Source organism: Notolepis coatsorum (assembly GCF_963971535.1).
Source record: "Notolepis coatsorum genome assembly, chromosome: 5".
Lineage (NCBI taxonomy): Eukaryota > Metazoa > Chordata > Actinopteri > Aulopiformes > Paralepididae > Notolepis > Notolepis coatsorum.
The window spans coordinates 30,212,826-30,239,800 of NC_140169.1; the positions used below are offsets into that span (position 1 = coordinate 30,212,826).

At 45.0% G+C, this 26,975-nt stretch overlaps 1 protein-coding gene across 1 annotated transcript in view; it reads left to right on the plus strand.

Moving 5' to 3' along the window:
- The window catches only part of LOC311228141 (thrombospondin-type laminin G domain and EAR repeat-containing protein-like), a gene marked incomplete at its 5' end in the record, with an annotated part of 352,183 nt that overhangs the window by 28,638 nt on the left and 296,570 nt on the right, over window positions 1-26,975 (plus strand). The window contains 5 exon segments of the mRNA XM_084314056.1: window positions 12,293-12,357; window positions 12,863-13,024; window positions 13,664-13,896; window positions 19,541-19,631; window positions 25,123-25,279. Of these exon segments, the coding sequence (XP_084170182.1) occupies window positions 12,293-12,357; window positions 12,863-13,024; window positions 13,664-13,896; window positions 19,541-19,631; window positions 25,123-25,279 (708 nt within the window).

Genomic DNA, 26,975 nt, shown 5'->3' on the forward strand with positions numbered 1-26,975 from the left:
ATACTCTTATTTTGAAAATCCCGCAAGTCATATCCGCCGGTGCCCAGTATTGTGAAACTCCATAGCAGAACGGGCGGAGCTAACAATATACTCGTTATCACCATACATAACGCTTATATTGAAACACGTTGACATTAGGGCCGTTCTTTCAACCTAAAAGTGCACTTTCTTCAACCTCAAACCTAAATTCCTTAGCAACCCGTGTTACCAAGTAAACAAATCACAGAACGTTAGCCACGTTAGTTAGCCAGCACCAGCCAGGTCCCGACGTTAGCTCTCAGAACGTTAGCCACGTTAGTTAGCCAGCACGGGAGCATGTCTATGTTCCCCGGGTCCTATGTTCCCCGGGTTCTATGTTCCCCGCTTTGATTGATTGATTGATTGATTGAACATTTTAGACCACCAGCCCTGATTCCAAACTCTAACCTTAACAAGTTCGAAAGAGGGCTTACCTAACCATTCGAAACAAGGCGGACATTAATAATTAATAAAATAATAAAAATCTATTAATCAATCAAAGCGGGGAACATAGAACCCGGGGAACATAGGACCCGGGGAACATAGGGATGATCCCGCCAGCACCAGCCAGGTCCCGACGTTAGCTCTCAGAACGTTAGCCACGTTAGTAGCCAGCACCAGCCAGGTCTCGACGTTAGCTCTCAGAACGTTAGCCATGTTAGTTAGCCAGCACCAGCCAGGTCCCGATGTTAGCTCTCAGAACATTAGCCACGTTAGTTAGCCAGCACCAGCCAGGTCCCGACGTTAGCTCTCAGAACGTTAGCCACGTTAGTTAGCCAGCACCAGCCAGGTCCCGACGTTAGCTCTCAGAACGTTAGCCACGTTAGTTAGCCAGCACCAGCCAGGTCCCGACGTTAGCTCTCAGAATGTTAGCCACGTTAGTTAGCCAGCACCAGCCAGGTCCCGACGTTAGCTCTCAGAATGTTAGCCATGTTAGTTAGACATAAAACATTTGTAGGAAGTTTGGGAGAGGAAGGGGTTTTAGCTTGCGTGTTGTGAGTTCCAAAACATTTTACTTAAAGTTTAAAGCTCAATATATAAAAAGTGAACAGGAGGTCTATTTGCATTAAAAAACAATAGATTGTTTTTCATTTAAATGTCTGGAAGAGCTCAAAAATAAAAACATCAATTGATATTTCCGTAACCTTTTTTTAGTTGATCTAAATCTGACTGATTGTGTTAAATGGGCACATAATATCGCCTCATATCGATCGCAGGCACCTGAATCGAATTGTATCGTATCGTGGCAGACTTTGTGATATCGGCAAATATTGTATCGTTGTCCAAAGAATCGATATCGTATCGTATCGTGATGAAACTGGTGATTCCCACCCCTAGTAATAAGGAGACGGAGATGTGGTTGCTCTTCTCAAAATGCGTGTTATTTTTATTATCAGAATCACTAGAGCAAGATACTGTAACGAACAAAAGAGAAGCCAGGCTTCAACTGAGGGTACTTAAAGAAGAGAATTAAATAATATAAACAGCAACAAGAGGGTCCATTACTTGTCCTGTGGCCGACTGCTTGCAGGTTCTGTTTGAAGATCCGACAAAAGACAAAGAACAAGAGTTTACTATATGGCCAATTTCCCAGCAAACCACACGCAGCAATTAGTGACAACAAACCACAGGTGACAGTCAATCAGTGCTAATTACAGAGAACAGGGTGACGTACTCCAGAATGGCGGTAGGGTTTCCAGTCCTGGGAGAGGACCGAAACCCAGAACGTTACAATTTCTAGTCCAACATGTAAAAAATAGTTTGTTTCTACACACTGTAGTTTGTAGTTTATTACACGCTAAACATCGTCCATTTCCAAGATAATCCAGTATTTTTCCATAGATTGCGAGATAAAGCGCGTTATATGCAATACGCCCAAACCGTTCTGGTTGATCCCCTGAAACCCCAAATACTCCCAAATCAAAGGTATATACCATGTACACGCTTGGTTTATGTCCGGTAAAGTAAGCCACTGTGATCGTTACAGAAACATGTTTCAGGTTCGGTAAAATAGACATAGGGGGTCCTTACCTTAGCCAGAAGGTAATCCAAAAAGAATAATTCCAATGATCCCATCGGCGATCGCGATTACTCGTTTATATGTAATTACACGTGTTTACGGGACACTATAGGTTTTGAGGCGAGCAGATCTGCTAGTGATTGCTTTGGAAGAGCTCCTCCCCCTCAGAGCGAGTCTCGATAGTCCGGTTCATTCATTGCCTCTCCTGTTCCCTTTCTATCAGAGTTCAAAAGGTAAGCGATACTGCCACCTGGTGAGATTCGATCGGCATTGCAATTCCCAACGTAGGCAAACGAGCCAGGGACACATAGAATGATCCGGATGGTGGTTTAGAACGGGGATCAGGGGGAAAAGATCAAAGGATCAAAACCCTGAGAAATCTCGGGTATGGTGCTCAACCGCTGGCGAGATAACCCGAGAAATGTCAGGTCTGGCGCTGAATTTAAGTATAATTTCTGGGTACTTTTTACACCCATGATTCTAACTGTGAGCTGGTGACTGAAGGGTATTTTTGAAGGTATTTTGTGGTAACACAATTGTGAATCCTGATTATCATTTAGCCTTTCATATCAATATGACACACTGTCTGTCTGTCTGTCTGTCTGTCTGTCTGTCTGTCTGTCTGTCTGTCTGTCTGTCTGTCTGTCTGTCTGTCTGTCTGTCTGTCTGTCTGTCTGTCTGTCTGTCTGTCTGTCTGAATGACTGATTGATTGACTGATTGAATGAGTCACTGCAAAGGTTAAACGAGTTCATTCAGGTTACTGCTGTTTAGTGACATCATTGCTTTGTTGCTGTGCGTGGTAGCTATTTTCAGTCACACACACACACACACACACACACACACACACACACACACACACACACACACACACACACACACACACACACACACACACACACACACACACACACACACACACACACACACACACACACACACACACACATAGATTCACATAAACACACATGCACACACACACACACACGCACACACACACACACACACACACACACACACACACACACACACACACACACACACACACACACACACACACACACACACACACACACACACACACACATAGATTCACATAAACACAGACATACAGGTATGCATACGTGCAGTATTGCTCACACACACACATACAGAAACAGCACAGTCGAGTGAAACTTTGTGCTTCTAGATGAGAACGTCAGACATGTAAACAGAACATGTAAAATCCTGTTCAGATGTTGATAAATATAAACCTTACTTGAATGTTACCATAACAAGTCTCTATTGCTCTGGATGGAGGGACACACATACAATTAAACACAGATTTTTAACGCCCATGTATTTGGACAGTGAGCTAAAATGGATATTTTCGAAGTCTAAGCACTCTGACAGTGATCTAAAGTTGGCCTTTCAAAGTCTAAGCACTCTGACAGTGAGCTAAAGTATTAAGACAGTTAGCTAAAGTTGGTCCTTTTTACAGCCTTAGTATTTTGACAGTGAGTTAAAGTTGGTATTTTTAAAACCTAAGTATTAACACATCCAGTGCCAGTCACGAGAGGTCGCTGTGGGCCGTGTGTGCCAGCGCTTAATGAATGGGGATACATGCCGGTGTTTGCAGTGCTAAAACTATATTAAATATTATAGCTATGGATCTAATCATATAGGCGATTGTCATTGAGTTTCTTCTGGTCAAGATGCAAAAAACAGAAAAAAATGTCATCAATACACATGATTGATTGGTTTTATACCGTGGTGAATATGAGTATAGTTTTAGGTCGCTTTCACATATAGTTTTGGTGGACTCGGTGCGGTTCTGGGGTTGAAGTTGCAACATTGTTGCATTCTTCATTTGGTTCGCCTGCGTTCACATAGAAATCTGTGAGGCGGACCGAAACCTTCTGAACAATGTCACGCGGTCGAAAAGGGCGCTTGTCTATTGGACAGTGGAAATGTGTGTGTGGCTGCGAGCCTGTGTGTGCGCGCGTGTGTGTGTGTGTCTGTGTGTGGACTGTCTGCGAGCCCTCCAGATCGCGGAGGCGAGTTTTGACATGGCATTGATCCATTGTTCTATTGAAGCACATTACCACCATCCTCTCGCTAAACAACTTTTATACAACGGCATGCAAATTTCGTTTTATTAATAATATAATAAGCAGCGTTTTTTCTTCCTTCTTCCCAAGGATGGGGGGGGGGGGGGGGTTCTATGCTTCGATCGTCACCAATGGAATACGTTACACTGTAGTGGGTGCTATGGACATAATTCACCATTAGATTGTTTTGATGTATTGATGGGGCACTGTCACTTTAATGAGGTTGGTTTTGGGGGTTGGGCTTAGAGAAGACGCGCTGGTGGAATGTCATTGATAAAATGTTTGGTGACGAGGAGCTGTCAGGGTTTAGCACGGCATAGATCTGACAGCTGTCACTTGTGCTAAAAAGATAATAAATGACACACTACTTGGTGTTGTCGCAAGATAGAAATTGTGCGTCTCTCCTTTCCGACGATTTCTACAACACAGTACATTACAGACACACGCTCCGATCGCGGGGAACTAATTATCGGATCAACGCAAGATTGATAACATATAGCCCTTACCTTGTCTATGATGTACTGCAAAAAGAATATTCCAATTATCTGATCGCCATTCCAAGTACTGATCGCGATCGTGTTTCCAACGTAATCCAGCATTGAACATGAACAACCCTCGTCGATGCATCCGTTATAAGCGCTTGCCTTGCCCGAGTAGTTAGACCCCGCCAGCATGCCGCAGCTCGGCCCAGACACCAAGCCACATCGTTTCAAATGGAGTGCAATAGCGGCTGCAAGGCATTAGGCGGCGGTATTGGACGTTTGCGATCTCAGACCCATTCAGGACAGCCTGCACAGGCTGCCTGATGAATTATCAATGGAAATAGCAAATAAAAGAAATAACGATCCAGAAACGTGTTACTCTGTGAATGGCACTCAAACGTCGTGCACCAGAACCGTGTTTATCCGTGAATGGCACTGGATGTGCTAAGATAGTGAGCTAAAGTTGATAATTTTAAAGCGTAAGTATTTTGACAATAGTTGGTGTTTTTAAAGCCTAGATATTGACAGAGGGTTAAAGTTGGTCTTTTTTGCTTTTTTCGCTGGTTTAGCATGGTTTTTAAGTGGTTTAAATGGAGACCAAGAGAGACTCAGAATCTACAGCTGATCAACCTTTTTTTTCTTTTTCTACACCTTGAAGCCATTATTACTTGTTGTTGATAAGTCAACAGCAAGAGCCCACACTTTACTTCCCTGTCCTTCTGTTATGCTATTGATTGTAGGTGGTTTCTTTTTTATGTCCATTCTTTTGTCTCCTCCTCATGTACAGTACCAGACATGAGGTACAACGTAACAACGTCGCGCTCTCCAGACTCCACGACGAGGTAAATAGAATACAAGCGGCGAACGTTAACGCCGCCATTTTAGTGCTGGGTGATTTCAATAGCGCCAATCTGAGAAAGGTATTACCTGACTTCTATCAGCATGTGACTTGCAACACCAGAAGCGGTAACATCCTAGATCACTGTTACACGCAATTTAAAGGTGGCTACAAGGCTCATTCTGATAGTGGCTTTGGTAAATCAGATCACGCGTCCATCTTTCTTTCACCAATGTACAAACAGAGAATCAAAAGTACTCCTGTAGTCTCGCGAGAGGTGCAGAAATGGGATTTGACGTCAGAGGAGACGCTCCAGTCTGCGTTTGACTGCACAGACTGGAATGTGTTCCGTGACACAGATGACATTAATGTCTACACGGAGACAGTGCTGGACTATGTTTGTACTTTGGTGGAAGAAACAATCCCCACTACCAAAATGAGAGTTTACCCAAATCAAAAACCCTGGGTAGACAAATCCGTCCGTGAAGCTCTGAGAGAGCGCACCAAAGCATACAACGACGGCCTAGTGGCAGGCAACATGAATGACCACAAGGTGGCGCGATACAACGTAAGGAGGACAGTGTCAGAGGCCAAACGGCGCTACAGGGATAAAATTGAACTCCAGTTTGAACAAGCTGACTCTAGAGCTATGTGGCAGGGGCTCAAAACGATGACAGACTACAAAGGCGCCTCCCTCAAACTGAACAGTGACATCTCCTTAGCAAATGACCTCAATACCTTCTATGCGAGGTTTGATGCTGGTAATAACAACACCAGCTCACAAGCCACGGCAATGGGGGGGGGGGGGGGGGGTCGGCTGCTGATGGAGGCACAGTGTTCAGGGTAACAGAGCATGAGGTGAGGCGGACCTTTAAAAAAGTGAATATCAGGAAGGCAGCAGGTCCGGACGGCATCCCCGGCCGCGTCCTAAAAGTCTGTGCCGACCAACTGGCCCCAGTATTCACTGACATATTTAACCTGTCCTTAGAACAGGCTGTCATCCCCACCTGCCTGAAGAAGTCCACTATTATCCATGTACCCAAAAAATCCAAGCCTGCTTGCCTCAACGACTACCGCCCTGTAGCTCTCACCTCCATAGCCATGAAGTGCTTTGAGAAGCTAGTAAAGGGCTACATCTGCTCCTCCCTCCCCATCAACATGGACCCCCTGCAATTTGCATACCGCCCCAACAGGTCCACGGAGGATGCCATAGCCCATGTGCTGCACACAGCAGCATCACACCTGGACAAGAGGCAGGGGAACTATGTGAGAATGCTATTCATCGACTACAGCTCGGCATTCAATACCATAGTCCCCTCCATACTCATAGCCAAGCTCAGGGACCTGGGCTTGAACTATGACCTCTGCCAGTGGGTCTTGGACTTCCTGACTGGCAGACCCCAGGTGGTGAGAGCAGGCAACTGCACCTCCTCATCCATCACCCTCAACATAGGGGCCCCCCAGGGCTGTGTTCTGAGCCCCCTCCTCTACTCCCTGTACACACACGACTGTGTGGCTCAGCGGAGTAGCAATACAATCATCAAATTTGCTGACGACACAGTGGTGGTGGGCCTGATCTCTGCCAACGACGAGAGGGCCTACCTGGAAGAGGTCAAGGTCCTGGCGGGATGGTGCCAGGAAAACAGCCTCTCCCTGAACGTCAGCAAAACAAAGGAGATGATTGTGGACTTCAGGAGGTCGGGGGTCAAGGACTACAGCCCCCTCAGCATCGACGGGGCACCGGTTGAGAGAGTCAACAGCTTTAAGTACCTCGGAGCCTACATATCCGAGGACTTGACATGGACCACACACATTGACAGTGTTGTGAAGAAGGCATGACAACGCCTCTACTTCCTCAGGCGCCTAAGGAAGTTCCAAGTCAGTCAGAAGATCCTTAAGAACTTCTACTCATGTACAATAGAGAGCATCTTGACCGGCAACATCACCTCCTGGTTTGGGAATAGCACTGCACAAGACCGAAGCAGACTACAAAGAGTGACACGTTCAGCCGAACGCACAATTGGAGGGGGGCTCCCCACCCTCCAGAACATTTACAACAAGCATTGCAAGGGCAAGGCTAAGAGAATCATTAAAGACTCCAGTCACCCGAACAACTGCCTCTTTGAACTGCTGCGGTCAGGCAAGCGATACCGGAGTCTCAAGGCGAGCACAGAAAGACTCAGAAGAAGCTTCTATCCCCAGGCCATCAGGCTGCTAAACGAACAATGAACACTACACAACAACAACCACCAAACCCACATAGCACACACATCCACACGCACACACTCACTTTAAACAAACACACTGTAGCACCCACTCCACACACTTTATAGCACACACCCACTTTAAACAAACACACTGTAGCACCCACTCCCCACACTTTATATTTATTGATGAAGGATTGCACTACAACTCGTACACCTTACTGTAAATTGTACCTAAATTGTACCTCATCCCATTTCTGCTTTGCACTATATAGTACTGTACACTAGTACACTGCATAGTATTGTATATTATAATGGTAACTCAGAACATTGTACATATGTCTATACCGAACACTGTGACCTCATTTTCTTCTTCTAAATTACATGCTATACTATGTTATTTGATACTATCTTGTCTAGCACAGTCTCTGGAGCGTAACAGTAAGAAGCATTTTGTATGAAAGTATTCTGTACTTCTGTATGACAACTATTAAAGAAACTTGAAACTTGAGTTATCAAACCCGTGACTCAAACGCATTATTGACAACGTATTCTTCAATTGTGTGTTAACAAATGGCGTGGCAGGGTTACTAAGGGACTTTAGAAATCACAGAATGTTCTCAAAGCACTCAAAGCTACCTCTCAGAAGAACTCACAGGAGCTATTCTGACATGGATGTTCCTTTTTTTCTCCTTTTCTAAAAAGCTTCTGTTCTTTTGCCGTGCTTTGTGTGTCTTTGAAATACGATCCGGATAGTGTTCCTTTCCGTCTGTTGCCGTGAGATCCCCTCCCTCGATTCAGTCCTCTGAAACATGACAGGACACAGCAGAGCAGCATGTCCCATGTGAACCCCGACGGTGTTTACATATGGACAGAGGATCTGATATCTCATATAGAGTGTTAAAACGGGTCCTGTTTATACAAGTGTTTTATAGAATGGGTCCTGTTTATAAAGATTATTCCGATTATTATCATTATTTTTATGTTTACACCCGCACGCAGGGTGTGACGGGGGTATTGTACTCCCTGTCCGTGTGTCTGTCCGCGCCAGCCACAGTTCCTACAGTTCTGATCCGATTTGGATGAAACTTCGCACATGCATGGCTGACAAGGACCTAAATTCTTGAATATTCTTCAAACAATATTTCATTTTATTTGATTTCCACCATTGAAATCAATATTGAGGGTAAGGTAAACGTAACTCAGTAATCAGCTCTCTGGCAACACTTTACAACATGCCCGAGTGAACGAAGGTTATCCTATAACCCTAGTTATGTGAGTACTGGCAAGCGTCTTGCTTCGCCTACTGGACAGCTCGTTCATACCTAATGTATACATTGAAAGTATTTCTCATGCACCTTATATCTATCCATATAACGTATAACCCTGTGGCGTGGCTGTGCTCCTGCTTCCGAGTCTGAATTTCATTCGAAAGACAGTCAACGGTCCTCAGGGCGCAAAGCAAGACGCTTGCCAGTACTCAGATAACTAGGGTTATAGGATAACCTTCGTTATGTGTCGATACTGGCTACACGTCTTGCTTCGCCTACTGGACAAATGGGTGGAGCAAGGCGCGTAAGCTGAGGTCCCCTTTACGACCACCAGAAAAACTCAACACACAAGACCCCACTGGGCAAAGCTCAGCCGCTCTGACCCCCTTAAGAGAAACCCCTCCCTCCCGCCATCCTCCCCAGGAAACAGAACACCCCCATATCCCACCATGCACGGAGCTGAGCACCCCGAGCCCCCACCCGCCCCCGCCCTGACCGCCAGGCCCCCGGCCCACGAGAACCCCAAGCCCAGAGCACCACGCCTCAATGGCCCTGTGACCCCCCGCGACCCCAAGCCCGGTGTCCCCCCGGCCCGGTGACCAGACCGCCCAGGCCATGGCGGCCGAGGAACCCCACCCCACACGTACCGACCCCACAACACGCAAGGCCCCCCTCTCCCGGGTCGAACCGCCGGAATGATGGTCTCTCCCCCCGACATTCCCCCCCACTGAACAAAGCCTGCCCACTTCTGTACCTCCCATGTCACTGATATCACCATGTACATTTATAGCAACAGCTATTCTAACATGACTTCAAAAATGAAATGAAATGAAAATAAGCTATATGATTAGCACTTTTTGCCCCCGTTGGCGGGTTGGAGGGGAATCAGCTCTCCTGGGGAGAGCCCCCCCCCCCTAGTGATGGAGACATCCCCAATGGACATTCTCCAAGCCTCTATTATTGTAATTTCTTTTTTTAATTCTTGTCCTTCACAATTGTCCATGTGCACATTTAAAGCAACTGCTATGCTAACATAACTCAGAAAAAAAGACTAAAGACAATTGGCACTTCCCAGGTTTTTTACCCCCGTTGGCGGGCTGGAGGGGTAAGGCTCTCCTGGAGAGGGCCCCTCTTATAACGACGGAGATATCCCCAATGGGGATTCTCCAATGCCCCTATTATTGTCCAACATTTTATTTTAATTTTTATCTTTCATATGATAGTACAGTTCCAGAGCTCCCGGTCAGGTCTCCGAATGTGTTTCCTCATGTTCCCTGTCGTCTTAGTTGTGCATCATGTGTGTTAGTGTCTTCAGTTACTAGTCTAGTAGGCCTATGTGATATTTATATTATATGTCCCGAATCAAGACCCAATTTATCCCAACTAATGTGTTTACCTTGTCTGTATTCTCAGTGGTTTGTAGGGCTGTCCCCGACTAAGGATTTGGATAGTCGACTATGATTGGCCAAAATTTGCTGTGAGTCGACTATTAGTAAAAAAATATATATATTTATTTAAAATGAAAGTATAATTTTTTTGTATCATTCCATTTGGGCTGTGGGGGGTGCTTAATGTCTGATGGAGTCGACTGAAGGCTTCTTGTCCTCTGCAAAAGCATGCAATTGGTCCACTGATGGATACATCTTGATATTTGTCTAGTCTAGTGTGTTCATTAGATGGGTGAAATCCTCTTTACATTTACATTTACATTTAGTCATTTAGCTGACGCTTTTATCCAAAGCGACTTACAAGTTCTGTGCGACAAGACAGCAAGAAGGGTATAACTCTATCAGCTGAGTAACAATGTTCATCAAAGTGTTGCGTGTTACAGTGTAGGTTAGTTTATTAGGACAAGTGCATGACATTAAGGTTAGTCGGGGTTAGATCTTTCAGTGCCTCTGTGCCTGTTTTTGTAGGCAGTTAGCCTCTGGTATGCGTGCCATTAGCGTTAGCCTCGCTTCTAGGCCTCTTTTCTTTTGGAAAAAATAATATTAAAAAAATAAATAATAATAATTTATATATATATATATATATATTTTTTGTATTCGACTAAGAGGTTGGCAGTCGACTATGGCTCCTTTCGACCGATTAGTCGACTAATCGACTAATAGGGGTCAGCCCTAGTGGTTTGTATGTTATTTGTAGTGTGTCTTGAGTCATAACATCTATTCATTATCAAATAATATGCATATGGTATTGAATCTCGGTCAGTGTTTGTGACCTCAGTGCTCGAGTCCTGTTTGGTGTGTGAGATCTCGTTATTTGAATCCTGGCTGGTCTGGTTGATCTCGGTGCTCGAATCCCGGTTGGTGTGTGTGGCCTCACTGTGAACTGGTATACTGTGAACTGGTATCATACTGTGAACTGATATCATGTTGTGAACTGATATCATACTGTGAACTGATATCATACTGTGAACTGGTATCATACTGTGAACTGATATCATACTGTGAACTGATATCATACTGTGAACTGATATCATACTGTGAACTGATAAACCATAGACCAGAGCCGTGAAGGTGAGTGCCATGTTGACGTAGGATACAGATGAACCATGGTTTAAGACTTTGAGTGCCAGCAGGGGGCGCCAGAAATAGCGCTTGAGTGCCAGCGCTGTAGTCAATGGGAGGGCGATCACATTTGCGAACGCATAAACTATATCTTAAATTATGCCTATGTGTCTAATACACCCGTCGCTTATCAATGACTTGTTTCCAGTCAACATTGTCGAAACGGGGTGGCTGAGTGGCACAGTGGGCAAGGCGCTCGCCACTAACGCAGGATATGTTGGTATCGAGCCCAGCTCTCGGCGTAGCTACCGGCTTGGCCGGTCGTCATACTAACACAATTGGCAGTGTTAGAGGGTGGGAAAGCCGGTGGGTGGGGATTGGATGTTGTGGATAGCGACTCCTACAGGTCGGTTGGTGCGCCTGTACAGCAGAATCAGGAAGTATCGGGGGCACTGGTAACCCATATTCCACGCTGTTCTGAGGGTCGGCAATGAGTGGGATCGTCTCCGGTTACATGCCTGACAAGTAAAATGTGGATTCCGGACTCTTCTTTTCCCATCCATTTCATTCAGTCCAATCCAATGGGTGCAGTACCATCCGGAGAGACGATAGGGGGCAGTATTTTCCCTGTTCGAGCTCAGACAGATCCCCACTGGTAACGTGAGGCTAGATTGATGAAAAATGAATGGAAATCGATAATAAAAAAAATAACGATTAAATAACGAGATTTCTCGTTCTTGGCACTCAACGCATGGCATGAACCAATGAGATTTCTCGTGGCTGGCACTCAAAGTGTTAAGAAACACTACTGTATGATCTGTAGGTTGATGTGTGTTTGCTGTTTGCTGTTTCCTCTTGTAGATCTGCTGCCTCTGGACTTCCTCTCCAGAATACTACCACACCCAGGAGAACCTCCTCTCAACCAGGTCAACATGAAGGGAGGGAGGGAGGGAGGGAGGGAGGGAGGGAGGGAGGGAGGGAGGGATGGATGGATGGATGGATGGATGGATGGATGGATGGATGGATGGATGGATGGATGGATGGATGGATGGATGGATGGATGGATGGATGGATGGATGGATGGATGGATGGATGGATGGATGGATGGGTGGATGCTTGCATGCATGCATTAATAAATAGATGAAAGAAAGAAAGAAAGAAAGAAAGAAAGAAAGAAAGAAAGAAAGAAAGAAAGAAAGAAAGAAAGAAAGAAAGAAAGAAAGAAAGAAAGAAAGAAAGAAAGAAAGAAAGAAAGAAAGAAAGAAAGAAAGAAAGAATGGATGGATGGACAGATGAAGGGAGAAGATGAATGGATGGATGGGTGGGTAGGTGGATGGATGAAATATTAATGGATCCTTACCCTGGAAAATGGGCCTATATATTTTTGCTACTGTAATAACATTCAATCAAATATGTAAATCAATCAATCAGGTGCGGATGGTACAGTCCAAAGGGGCCCGGGGCTTCCAGTTGGCTGGTGCCATGGCGACAGCACTGAGTTTCCCCGCCTCCCAGATATTTACCAACTGTGATTATTTCCCTGGAGAGTTTTCATTGGTCACCACTGTCAAGATACCAAGAGTGACCCAGAAGGTATGGGAGTGAGATAGAGAGAGAGATATTGATTTGAGTTGATTCTCAGCCAGAGAAAAATATATGCAGTATATGTATGCAAATTAGTGATTTATCCAAAGCGCTTTACAATTTGTTCGTCACATTTTACCCATTCACTCACACATTCACACACCGACGGCAGAGGCAACCATGCAAGGTGCCAACCTGCTCATCAGGAGCAGTTAAGGGTTAAGTGTCTTGCTCAAAGACACTTCGACACGCTGCCCGGGAGGAGCGGGAATTGACCCGGGTACCTCCGGATTAGCAGGCGACTGCTCTACCTCCTGAGCCACTGTCTGGTTATTATACATTGTCTGATTAAGAGCCTGTGAGCTGAAAATGTCACAGCATGTATTGTATGTGTTAATAATAAATATATGGTGGGAGCCGATTTTATCATTGTGTTGCTTTCTCATACGCCAGATTATGCATCCAAGATCACATTACTCACTAGAAGGGATGCAAAATGGCTAGATTGATACTTAGACGTCAATTTATATAAGAGGATGTGTACTTCCTGTCCTCTCCAATCACCTGCCAACCCCCCCCCCCCCCCCGTTCAAAACCAACCTAACCCACACCACGCCCCACCCCATCCCCCCCCCCCCCCCCCCACAGAGGAACGAGTACATCTTCTCCTTGGTGGAGGAGCAAGCTGATAGGCTGTTGCTGGGGTTACGTGTCTCCCAGGACCGCCTCCACTTCCTGGTTACGGTCCCGGGTCCAGGGGGCAAGAGGAGGGTGAGCTTCAAGGACGTCCGTCTGGCAGACAACCGCTGGCACACCCTTGTGCTGGCCGTGACTGGCCGACACGCCACTCTCACTGTAGACTGTGGCATGCCTCTGGAGCTGTGAGTTGTCTATTCTGTTCTATTCTGTTCTGTTCTGTTCTGTTCTGTTCTGTTCTGTTCTGTTCTGTTCTATTCTATTCTATTCTATTCTATTCTATTCTATTCTATTCTATTCTGCTCCACTCTACTTTGCTCTGCTTATTCTGTCCTGTTCTGCTCTGCTCTGTTCTGCTCTGTTCTGCTCTATTTTTTATTCTGTTATGCTCTATTTTATTCTGTTCTGTTCTGTTCTGCTGTGTTCTGCTTATTCTGTCCTGTTCTGCTCTGTTCTGCTCTGTTCATCTCTATTTTATTCTGTTCTGCTCTGCTCTGTTCCGTTCTGGTCCGTTATGCTTTCTTCTGCTTCGTTCTGTTCTGCTCTGCTCTGCTCTGTGCTGTTCTGTTCTGTTCTGTTCTGTTCTGTTCTGTTATGTTATGTTATGTTATGTTATGTTCTGCTCTGCTCTATTCTGTTCTGCACTACTCTGTTCTGTTCTGCTCTGCTCTGTGCTGCTCTGTTCTACACTACTCTGTTCTGTTCTGCTTTGTTCTGTTCTGCTCTGCTCTGTGCTGCTCTGTTCTACACTACTCTGTTCTGTTCTGCTCTGTGCTGCTCTGTTCTACACTACTCTGTTCTGTTCTGTTCTGCTCTGCTCTGTGCTGCTCTGTTCTACACTACTCTGTTCTGCTTTGTTATGTTCTGTTCTGCTCTGCTCTGTGCTGCTCTGTTCTACACTACTCTGTTCTGCTTTGTTATGTTCTGCTCTGCTCTGCTCTGTTCTGTTCTGTTCTGCTCTGCTCTGTTCTGCTTTGTTATGTTCTGCTCTGCTCTGCTCTGTTCTGTTCTGTTCTGCTCTGCTCTGTTCTGTTCTGCTTTGTTATGTTATGCTCTGCTCTGCTCTGTTCTGTTCTGCTCTGCTCTGCTCTGTGCTGCTTTGTTCTACTCTGTTATGTTCTGCTCTACTCTGCTCTGTTCTGTTCTGTTCTGCTCTGTTCTGCTCTGTTCTGCTCTGTTCTGCTCTGTTCTGTTCTGCTCTGTTCTGCTCTGTTCTGCTCTGTTCTGCTCTGCTCTGCTCTGTTCTGTTCTGTGCTGCTCTGTTCTGCTCTGTGCTGCTCTGTTCTGTTCTGTTCTGTTCTGCTCTGTTCTGTTCTGCTCTGTGCTGCTCTGTTCTGTTCTGCTCTGTTCTGCTCTGTGCTGCTCTGTGCTGCTCTGTTCTGTTCTGCTCTGCTCTGTTCTGCTCTGTTCTGTGCTGCTCTGTTCTGCTCTGTGCTGCTCTGTTCTGTTCTGTGCTGCTCTGTTCTGCTCTGTGCTGCTCTGTTCTGTTCTGTTCTGCTCTGCTCTGTTCTGATCTGTTCTGCTCTGCTCTGCTCTGCTCTGTTCTGTTCTGCTCTGTTCTGTGCTGCTCTATTCTGCTCTGTGCTGCTCTGTTCTACTCTGTTCTGCTGTGTGCTGCTCTGTTCTACTCTGTTCTGTGCTGTTCTGCTCTGCTCTGTGCTGCTCTGTTCTACACTACTCTGTTCTGCTTTGTTATGTTCTGCTCTGCTCTGCTCTGCTCTGCTCTGTTCTGTTCTGTTCTGCTCTGCTCTGTTCTGCTTTGTAATGTTCTGCTCTGCTCTGCTCTGTTCTGTTCTGCTCTGTGCTGCTTTGTTCTACTCTGTTATGTTCTGCTCGACTCTGCTCTGTTCTGTTCTGTTCTGCTCTGTTCTGCTCTGTTCTGTTCTGCTCTGTTCTGCTCTACTCTGCTCTGCTCTGCTCTGTTCTGCTCTGTTCTGTTCTGCTCTGTTCTGCTCTGTTCTGTTCTGCTCTGTTCTGCTCTGTTCTGCTCTGCTCTGCTCTGTTCTGTTCTGTTCTGCTCTGTTCTGCTCTGTGCTGCTCTGTTCTGTTCTGTTCTGCTCTGCTCTGTTCTGCTCTGTTCTGCTCTGTGCTGCTCTGCTCTGTTCTGTGCTGCTCTGTTCTGTTCTGCTCTGCTCTGTTCTGCTCTGTTCTGTGCTGCTCTGTTCTGCTCTGTGCTGCTCTGTTCTGTGCTGCTCTGTTCTGTTCTGTGCTGCTCTGTTCTGTTCTGTTCTGTTCTGCTCTGCTCTGCTCTGTTCTGTTCTGATCTGTTCTGCTCTGCTCTGTTCTGTTCTGTTCTGCTCTGTTCTGTGCTGCTCTATTCTGCTCTGTGCTGCTCTGTTCTACTCTGTTCTGCTGTGTGCTGCTCTGTTCTACTCTGTTCTGTGCTGTTCTGCTCTGCTCTGCTCTGTTCTGTGCTGTTCTGCTCTGCTCTGTGCTGCTCTGTTCTACACTACTCTGTTCTGTTCTGCTTCGTTCTGTTCTGCTCTGCTCTGTGCTGCTCTGTTCTACACTACTCTGTTCTGTTCTGTTCTGTTCTGTTCTGTTCTGTTCGGCTCTGCTCTGCTCTGCTCTGCTCTGCTCTGCTCTGTTCTGCTCTGCTCTATTCTGTTCTGCACTATTCTGTTCTGTTCTGTTTTTTCTGTTCTGTTCTTTTCTGCTCTGTGCTGCTCTGTTCTGCACTACTCTGTTCTGTTATGTTCTATCCTGCCCTGTTCCTGCTCTAGAGAGTAACTGTATTTCTAGAGAGAAATTGAATCCTTCAGACACAACCCTGTATATCTGTTAAAGATGGCATGTTGGTCTGTTTTGTTTCGTAAATCATAGAGGTTCAGAATGTGATGTGGCTTGGTGAAAATACATGGTCTGTCCAAATACTGTACATTCAAAATGGTTATTCGACTCAATAAACCTCTCATGTGTGAAATCTTTTGTCTGCTTTCTCGCTAGCCAAAAATAGCCTGGAACCATTGCAGATCAAGTCAATTGACATCCTGTCATTTAGCATTAGCAATGTCGTTCTTAATTAGGCTAATTAACAAAACATATAATCCTCCTGTAAAACGTAATTTGACCTCATGTGCAGTTAACAGACAAAATATTTTTGGAAAGGAAAAAACTGTTAATTTTGCCATAGACGGGAGAAAAAAGGAATCAGGCTTTGTCAAAATGAGTTCAAGTTTCAAGTTTCTTTAATAGTTGTCATACAGAAGTACAGAATACTTTTATACAAAATGCTTCTTACTGTTACGCTCCAGAGACTGTGCTAGACAATATAAGTATGAAATAAAATAAAGTAGCATGTAAAAAGAAGTAAAAATAGAAGTCACAGTGTTCAGTATAGACATATGTACAATGTTCGATGCAGACTAGAAGTAACTGAGTTACCATACAATATACAATATACTATGCAATGTACTAATATACAATACTATATAGTGCAAAGCAGAAATGGGATGAGGTACAATTTAGGTACAATTTACAGTAAGGTGTACGAGTTGTAGTGCAAATCCTTTACCAATAAATATAAAGTGTGTTTAGGTGATCTAAAGTGTGGAGAGTGGGTGCTGCAGTGTGTTGTTTGTTTAAAGTGAGTGTGTGCGTGTGGATGTGTGTGCTGTGTGCATTTGATGGTTGTTGCATAGTGTTTATTGTTCGTTGAGCAGCCTGATGGCCTGGGGATAGAAGCTTCTTCTGAGTCTTTCTGTGCTCGCCTTGAGACTCCGGTATCGCTTGCCTGACCGCAGCAGTTCAAAGAGGCAGTTGTTCGGGTGGCTGGAGTCCTTTATGATTCTCTTAGCCTTACCCCTGCACCGCTTGTTGTAAATGTTCTGGAGGGTGGGAAGCCCCCCTCCAATTGTGCGTTCCGCTGAACGTGTCACTCTTTGTAGTCTGCTTCGGTCTTGTGCAGTGCTATTCCCAAACCAGGAGGTGATGTTGCCAGTCAGGATGCTCTCTATTGTACATGAGTAGAAGTTCTTAAGGATCTTCTGACTGACTTGGAACTTCCTTAGGCGCCTGAGGAAGTAGAGGCGTTGTCGTGCCTTCTTCACAACACTGTCAATGTGTGTGGTCCATGTCAAGTCCTCGGATATGTGGGCTCTGAGGTACTTAAAACTGTTCACTCTCTCAACCGGTGCCCCGTCGATGCTGAGGGGGCTGTAGTCCTTGAGCCCCGACCTCCTAAAGTCCACAATCATCTCCTTTGTTTTGCTGACGTTCAGGGAGAGTCTGTTCTCCTGGCACCATCCTGCCAGGACCTTGACCTCTTCCAGGTAGGCCCTCTCGTCATTTGCAGAGATCAGGCCCACCACTACTGTGTCGTCAGCAAATTTGATGATTGTGTTGTTGCTCCGCTGAGCCACACAGTCATGTGTGTACAGGGAGTAGAGGAGGGGACTCAGAACACAGCCCTGTGGGGCCCCTATGTTGAGGGTGATGAATGAGGAGGTGCAGTTGCCTGCTCTCACCACCTGGGGTCTGCCCGTCAGGAAGTCCAAGACCCACTGGCAGAGGTCATAGTTCAAGCCCAGGTCCCTGAGCTTGGCTATGAGTTTGGAGGGGACTATGGTATTGAATGCTGAGCTGTAGTCGATGAATAGCATTCTCACATAGTTCCCCTGCCTCTTGTCCAGGTGTGATGCTGCTGTGTGCAGCACATGGGCTATGGCGTCCTCCGTGGACCTGTTGGGGCGGTATGCAAATTACAGGGGGTCCAGGTTGATGGGGAGGGAGGAACAGATGTAGCCCTTCACTAGCTTCTCAAAGCACTTCATGGCTATGGAGGTGAGAGCTACAGGGCGGTAGTCGTTGAGGCAAGTGGGCGTAGATTTTTTTGGGTACAGGGATGATGGTGGACTTCTTCAAACAGGTGGGGATGACAGCCTGTTCTAAGGACAGGTTAAATATGTCAGTGAATACCGGGGCCAGTTGGTCGGCACAGACTTTTAGGACGCGGCCGGGGATACCGTCCGGTCCTGCTGCCTTCCTGATATTCACTTTCTTATAGGTCCTCCTCACCTCATGTTCTGTTATTCTGAACACTGAATCTCCATCAGCACCCCCCCCCCCCCCCTCCCCTCCATTGCAGTGGTTTGTAGGCTGGTGTTGTTATTCACCGCCTCAAACCTCGCATAGAAGGTATTGAGATCATTTGCTAAGGAGATGTCACTGTTCAGCTTGAGGGAGGTGCCTTTGTAATCTGTCATCGTTCTGAGGCCCTGCCACATGCCTCTAGAGTCAGCCTGTTTGAAGTTCAACTTTGTTCCTATAACGCCGTTTTGCCTCTATTACTGCTCTCCTGACGTTGTATCTTGCCGTCTTGTGTTCATCCATGTTGCCTGTCACAAGCCCGACGTTGTATGCTGAGGTGCGCACTTTCAGAGCCTCACGGACAGATTTATCTACCCAAGGCTTTTGATTTGGGTAAATTCTAATTGTGGTAGAGGGGATTGTTTCTTCTACCAGAGTACAGACAAAGTCAAGCACCGTTTCAGTGTATTCGTTGAGGTTGGTTGTGTTATCACGAAACACATTCCAGTCTGTGCATTCCAGCGCAGCCTGTAGTGTCTCCTCTGACGTCACAGTCCAACGCTTAACCTCTCGCGATACTACCGGCGTGCGCTTGATACTCTGTTTATACTTTGGCAAAAGAAAGATCGCGGCGTGTGAGAGGTGTATGGTTCAATTGTTAATCAGGCTATTCTATTCTATTCTATTCTATTCTATTCTATTCTATTCTATTCTATTCTATTCTATTCTATTCTATTCTATTCTATTCTATTCTATTCTATTCTATTCTAACCAGTGCATCCTCTCTGTACTGTGTCCCAGGGTTCAGGAGCAGGCCTTCCCCTCTACACTGAGCACCAGAGACTCCAGGTTCTTCATCGGCAGCAGGAGGCGCTGGAGAGGACGGTTCTCTGTGAGTTCCTTCTGAAATCTGACTTCCTGTTTCTAAAACAGTTTGAATTCTGCACATTGTGTTGTGTTTCAAAATGGCACCCAAAAAAAATGTATATAAAAAAAATTAAATTATATAAATTTTTGTAATTTTTTTAAAAGATTTATCAGCTGACCAACAATAAATCAAAATGACACCATTCACCATCGTAGCCTATAATAACAGCATTGCATTGGCCTATCAACCGGCTTTAATAAACAAACAGAAACAGTAGCATGTGCATCTTTTTGATCAATTAGGCTATGAAAATTAGGCTGCCTCTAAATATAAAAAGGAATTAAATAAGAATGTTTGCAAAAAAAGAAAAAGAAAAGCATAAAAAAATAATAATAAATAAAACGAATATTCGATTGTAAAAAAATGAAATCGATCTTAATAACAGAAACGACTATTCGAATTTTCGAATATTTGGTCCCATCCCTAGCGGATACTTTTCAATCTTTGTCTTATGAATCATGCTGATAACACACTATTTATTCCAGAGCTACAGGCCCTCAAAGAAACCGGAGCCATTTCTCTTGCTATATAGACCACTGCACTTCCGCGTTACATTGAAATCGGGGAGGAGATAGCGGGGGGGAGCAAATTAATGAATGTGGATGAGAGCTGTGATGTACTGTAAGTGGTTGCAGCCAGGGGTGCAGTCGTAATATGGGCGGAGGCCAAACGGTATCCTATTATTATGCAAAGTCTAGGCACTTATCACCTAGACTTTGCATAATAATAGGATGCGCGCACTTCGAAGCCCAAACGCCGTTTGACCGCGGTTGCCCAGCACTGCACCACTGGTTGCAGCTACGGCTGTGGGGGTGCTAGCGACATGATCGAATAGACTTTTATGCGCCTGAACACGGCGCGACCCATTCCTAATCGATCAGAACAAAATCGGCCGAGATCAAGTCCCTTTTCCAGCACCTAATCCCCATACACATGCGCAGATTGTCAACGGAGTCTGGACGCGTGAATACTTTCGGCAGCGAACATGCCCTTCCGCGTTGCTCTGATTGGCCGAGCGCGAGCATGCGCATGAGCCGCGACGCACTCCTCAGCCAGGCAGGAATACTAAACTCTGCTTAACGAATTTATACGCATGGAAGTATTGATTACGCCGTAACGAATCATTAAAAAAATATACCGTTAACTGGAATATGTTGTTTCTTTACACATATATTGAGCTGTACTGTATTGTACCCATTCTGCAATCTGTTAATAAAGTTTTCAATAAATCAATCAATCAATCAATCAATCAATCAATCAATCAATCATATGTTGGATTATGTAATTGGTTTATCATGACAAACCAATAAAACATCGCGAATTAATTGGTGGCTACAACAACACACAGTAACTACATGCATGGTATGGTATTTATTTTAGACAACAAAACATATACAGATCATTACATCACATATTTGCTTTTGTCAAGGATAGGAACGAAAAGGCGCAATGACTTATTTACATCGTTGTCCTTGGATGTCAATTAGATTAGCCCCACCGTTCATTGTAAACAATGATGCATGTAGTTACTGTGTGTTATTGTAGCCACCGGTTAATTCGCGATTTTTTATTGGTTTGTCATGACAAACCAATTACATAATCCAACATATGTGTAAAGAAACAACATATTCCAGTTAGCGGTATATTTTTTTAATGATTTGTTACGGCGTAATCAATACTTCCATTTGTATAAATTGCGTTAAGGGGAGTTTAGTATTCCTGCCTGGCTGAGGAGCTTGTCGCGGCTCATGCGCATGCGCGCGCTCGGCCAATCAGAGCAACGCGGAAGGGCATGTTGGCTGCCGAAAGTATTCACGCAGTCTGGACGACGCGAGATGACGCACGAATGAATGTGGACTGTTCCATCAGAGGGGGGAGCTTCGGTGGCCAGTGTCCTGTCAGCCGAACAGAATAATGAAAAAATTATCCCACTAAATGGCCAGACGCGTCTTATGGCGACATTACCTCATTGAGTCTCCAGGTAGACTAATGTTTATATTTAAGTGCAGTGGTCTGTAGCCACTCACACTACCACCGAAGCTCCCCCCTCTGATGGAACAGTCCACATTCATTCGTGCGTCATCTCGTGTCGTCCAGACTCCGTTGACAATCTGCGCATGTGTATGGGGAGTAGTAGGTGCTGGAAAAGGAACTTGATCTTGGCCGATTTAGTTCTGATCGATTAGGAATGGGTCGCACCGTGTTCAGGAAACTCAGGCGCATAAAAGTCTATTCGATCATGTCTCTAGCACCCTCACAGCCATAGCTGCAACCACTTACATCACGGCTCTCATCCACATTCATTAATTTGCTCCCGCCGCTATCTCCTCCCCGATTTCAGAATCCCGGAAGTGTTGCAGTGGTCTTTGCATAATGACTACTTTACCCAGAAAGCAATGTCCCCCCCCCCCCCCCCCCCCCCCCGTCACTTAACACTCAATTCTCCCGATGAATTGAAAATGGGGGACCCTGATGTAAACAAGACAAAAGTCTTTCTCTGGTCTGCATCCCCTTAACAATTGTGTGTATTGAGCTGTACTGTATTGTTCCCATTCTGCAATCTGTTAATAAAGTTTTCAATCAATCAATCAATCAAACCTTCCAGTCTGAGCGCAGCCCTGCCTTTGTTAGACTAATGACTTGTGACCCCACTTCTATCCCCAGGCCATCAGGATGCTCAATTACTCTATCTAACACTAACCCAACCATCTGTGAAATCATAGTACTGATTGGAGACAAAATAAGTGAAACAAGCTAAATACCTTTCCATGATAATGGACTGTACTCTTTGAAAGTTGCACATTTGTAATAAAATAAAGTTTATTTAGTATATTTGTTGTGTGCATCCGATTATTTGTAACATAATGGAGATGAACACTGGTTGGGGGCCCCTCATAATAATTATTACATAGGCCCCAATACACACAGAAAGGGAGAATGGCCATTTACAAGGCTTTGCTCCCCTTTGCGTAATTCACTCACAGCTCGGGCTGTCGTTGTGGTAGAGACATAATCATAATCATAGTCTCCCGAACAATTTAAAACCAAGCCTGAGTCTATCAGAACTTCCTACTCTGAGATATGGTACATTTTCCGCACCTACCCTTACCGGTGAATGCGTCATGCCTCCGCGGAGGTATTATGTGGTGCACGAAAGTTACCAAAGCGTAGGAAGCTCTGATCAACTCAGGCTTGGTTTTCCGTGTTTGCGAGACTAATGTGCACAAAAACCTGATTATCATCATGTCTCTACCACAACGACAATAAAATCAAACTTGAAACGTGTGAGATCTTATAACCATGCTCATGTTTCCAAAGACCAACGATGGAGCGGGCGCTCGCATGCACACACACACACACGCGCCCCGCGGATAGTCCGGATGCGTCTATTCTTTTACCAACGGATTTCCAGTTCCGCGTTTGCGTTCTGCGTTCTGATTGGCCACTGACGTTTCTCTGGGTTTATGACCGCAGGCAGAAGCAGGGATCTGCGGCGGCATGTTGTTGTTGTTGCTGCTGGAGGAGACCGCGGTTCAGACTCCTTCTTCCAAACGGTGTTGTTGTTGTTGCTGTCATTCGATTTCCTCCATATACATCCTTATGTCTTGGTAAAAGACTACACGCGACCCGCACCACCTTGTAGGTGGGGCCTTTAAGAACGAGTCCTCTCGACAGTGTTGTTCTCGGCAATGTGATCTCCCGTTAAGAAAGAGATGGAGGACACGTTTGGAAGAAGGAGTCTGAACTGCGGTCTCCTCCAGCAGCAACAACAACAACATGCCGCCGCAGAGGGTGTTCGCTCTGCCGAGGCAGCGATCCCTGCTTCTGCCTGCGGTCATAAACCCATTTGTTCAGGAAACGAGATTATCCAAGGCCAACAATAAGATACAAATGTCATCTCTTCTGTGTTCAGTAGAAAGCTTATCCACTGCAAGATAGCCTGGCGGCTTAGTACAAATTAATGGAAGCGGATTGGCGCAGAGAGAAACGTCAGTGGCCAATCAGATCGCAGAACGCGAACGCGGAACTGGAAATCCGTTGGTAAAAGAATAGACACGGTCCGGACTTTCTGGTGGACCAAATGTGAAAATGATACATTGTTTGATTTTGGTCTGCGTTCACACTGCCCTTTTTGGTGCGGACCTAATTTTTAAACAAAGGACGAGAGAGAGAGAGAGAGAGAGAGAGAGAGAGAGAGAGAGAGAGAGAGAGAGAGAGAGAGAGAGAGAGAGAGAGAGAGAGACAGAGAGACAGAGACAGTCCGTGCGCGGCGCGAGTCTAGAGAGTTATACGAGCGGCGCGAGTCTGACTTCAGAGCCACACTGCAATGCACTGTAGGCTACTTTGTTTCCTAGATTAGGTACTATCGATTGAAACGGACCGAGTCCCAACTTTTCAAGAGGACCATGGTTTGGTTGTTTGGTCCTCAAAATACTTTGGTTTGTGTTCACACCTCTACAAACGAAACAGACTATTGATTTAAAGGGACCATGGTCCACCGTCCACTAAGCTTTCTCTGCATATTTTCACACCGCCAACAAAATAGCCTACTAGGTCCCTTGTCGCGAAATGGATTTGGTAGCTGTCATTTCTGTGCGTCTGTCTTCGACACCTGAGACTGAAATTACTCAGCCCCTCCCTCCCCTATGACACAACTGTAATTCTCTAGACAGCAAGGGAAATTATACAGCCGGACAAGTTAACAATAATTAACACATTTACAAGTCGTGTAAAATTTAGCAAATAAGGAAATAGATAGAGAACATTTCAAAGCACTAGAAATTGTGAATAACAAATTTTTTACCTAATTCTGAATCGCGCAACGTTTTCGGCATTTCTGAAGAATCCCCTGCCGAGATAAGGCGGCCTAGACAGTGCTGGGTCATTATTGTAAACCTGCCTAGACCGTGCCGGGTCATTATTGTAAACCTGCCTAGACCGTGCCGGGTCATTATTGTAAACCTGCCTAGACCGTGCCGGGTCATTATTGTAAACCTGCCTACGGGTTTGGCCACCTCAGAGGGATAACTGTTCATTGGAGGTTGTTTATGACACCTGAGTTATATACTTCATTTTAAATCGAACTATAACTAAGTGGTTATAGTCTAATAATTGCACCTTCAACAAGACCATCAATGAACGAATGCACGAGTGAACGAATGAACGAATGAATGAGTGAACGAATGAACTAACAAACGAAATAAGTAATGAACTAACTAACTAACTAACTAACTAACTAACTAACTAACTAACTAACTAACTAACTAACTAACTAACTAACTAACTAACTAACTAACTAACTAACTAACTAACTAACTAACTAACTAACTAACTAACTAACTAACTAACTAACTAACTAACTAACTAACTAACTAACTAACTCCAGCTAGCTAGGCATGTTAATCTAATGACCCATGTCAGATCCTCAGCTAACTAAGTTCTGTGTGTCTCTCAGGGTTTGCTGCGTCAGCTGGTGTTAGTACCTGGGTCAGACGCCACCTCTAGAGTGTGTCCGTCCTCAGATCCTGGTCTGGCTGAGTTGTCCGTCCCCCAAGCTCTCACCTCTCTGCCTGTACAGCCGTCTGGCAACCAGTTGCCTGAATACCCCTACGGTGAGTCTGCCTCGCTGTAGCTGTTGTGATCTGGTCTGTTGTGTGTCTAATATAACCTTTTACTGTTTTTAAACTATGGTGACGTTTTGGGATACAATTTGGTTTCAGAAGCCAACGACCATGAAACCATGTGACATCCGACTTGTCCACATTCGCTGTCCAAAATATGTGCATGTAGTTTGGTTTTAGAAGCAGGTTTTGTCTTACAAGATGAAGTTCATGAGAAATAGGTCTGTTGTAGGTCAACCTAAACATTCAGTGATGTGGACAGTGCCAGCAGAAGAGCCATGCACATGTTCATTTGCACATGGGTTGAAGGGCCATACACATGTTCATCAGCACATGGGTTGAAGGGCCATACACATGTTCATCAGCACATGGGTTGAAGGGCCATACACATGTTCATCAGCACATGGGTTGAAGGGCCATACACATATTCATTAGCACATGGGTTGAAGGGCCATACACATATTCATTAGCACATGGGTTGAAGGGCCATACACATATTCATTAGCACATGGGTTGAAGGGCCATACACATGTTCATCAGCACATGGGTTGAAGGGCCATACACATGTTCATCAGCACATGGTTTGAAGGGCCATACACATGTTCATCAGCACATGGTTTGAAGGGCCATACCATACACATGTTCATTAGCACATGGGTTGAAGGGCCATACACATGTTCATCAGCACATGGTTTGAAGGGCCATACACATGTTCATTAGCACATGGGTTGAAGGGCCATACACATGTTCATCAGCACATGGTTTGAAGGGCCATACACATGTTCATCAGCACATGGTTTGAAGGGCCATACGCATGTTCATCAGCACATGGGTTGACTCACGTCCACCATCTCTATCGTCTTTGAACTAATTCCAAGACTTGACAAGAAATGTAAACACAATAAGGAATAAGTTGTTGAATTGCAAGACAACTCTCCATTGCTTTATTAAAATCCACACCATTAGCCAGAGACAGGAATGAAAGAGATTCATAATTGGAAACTATTTAATTGATTGTATTGACGAGAATACAATTGTCAATGAGTGTCACAACACAAATTAATGGCTTCTAATTGATCACTTGTTTGAAGAAAGTTCTTCAAAATTCAAATGTCAACCATCACAAAACGTGGAGGATACATCCACATATGTACCTGACATAATACCCTGAAAGTGTCATTCAAATCAACCACTAGGGGGCTTCCAACAATAAATCAAACATATTTTTCCTTTATCATAACAAAACTCCCAGGATATGTTTCATAACACAGTTGAAACATGTGTGTGAAATTCCTTTAACATTTTTGTAATCCATGTTGGCTTGAACCCTGGAATTGCCGCTATATTTATTATTAGGGTTTGCTGCCTGGCGGAGATTTGCACTCCACTGGGCACACCTTTCTAATTGGGTATATGACAGAGAGAAGTGACCTGTAGTGAGGTGGTATTATTATGTATATGACAGAGAGAGGAGTAACCTGTAGTGAGGTGGTATTATTAAGTATATGACAGAGAGAGAAGTGACCTGTAGTGAGGTGGTATTATTAAGTATATGACAGAGAGAGAAGTGACATGTAGTGAGGTGGTATTATTATGTATATGACAGAGAGAGAAGTTACCTGTAGTGAGGTGGTATTATTATGTATATGACAGAGAGAGAGAGACGTTAACTGTAGTGAGGTGGTAT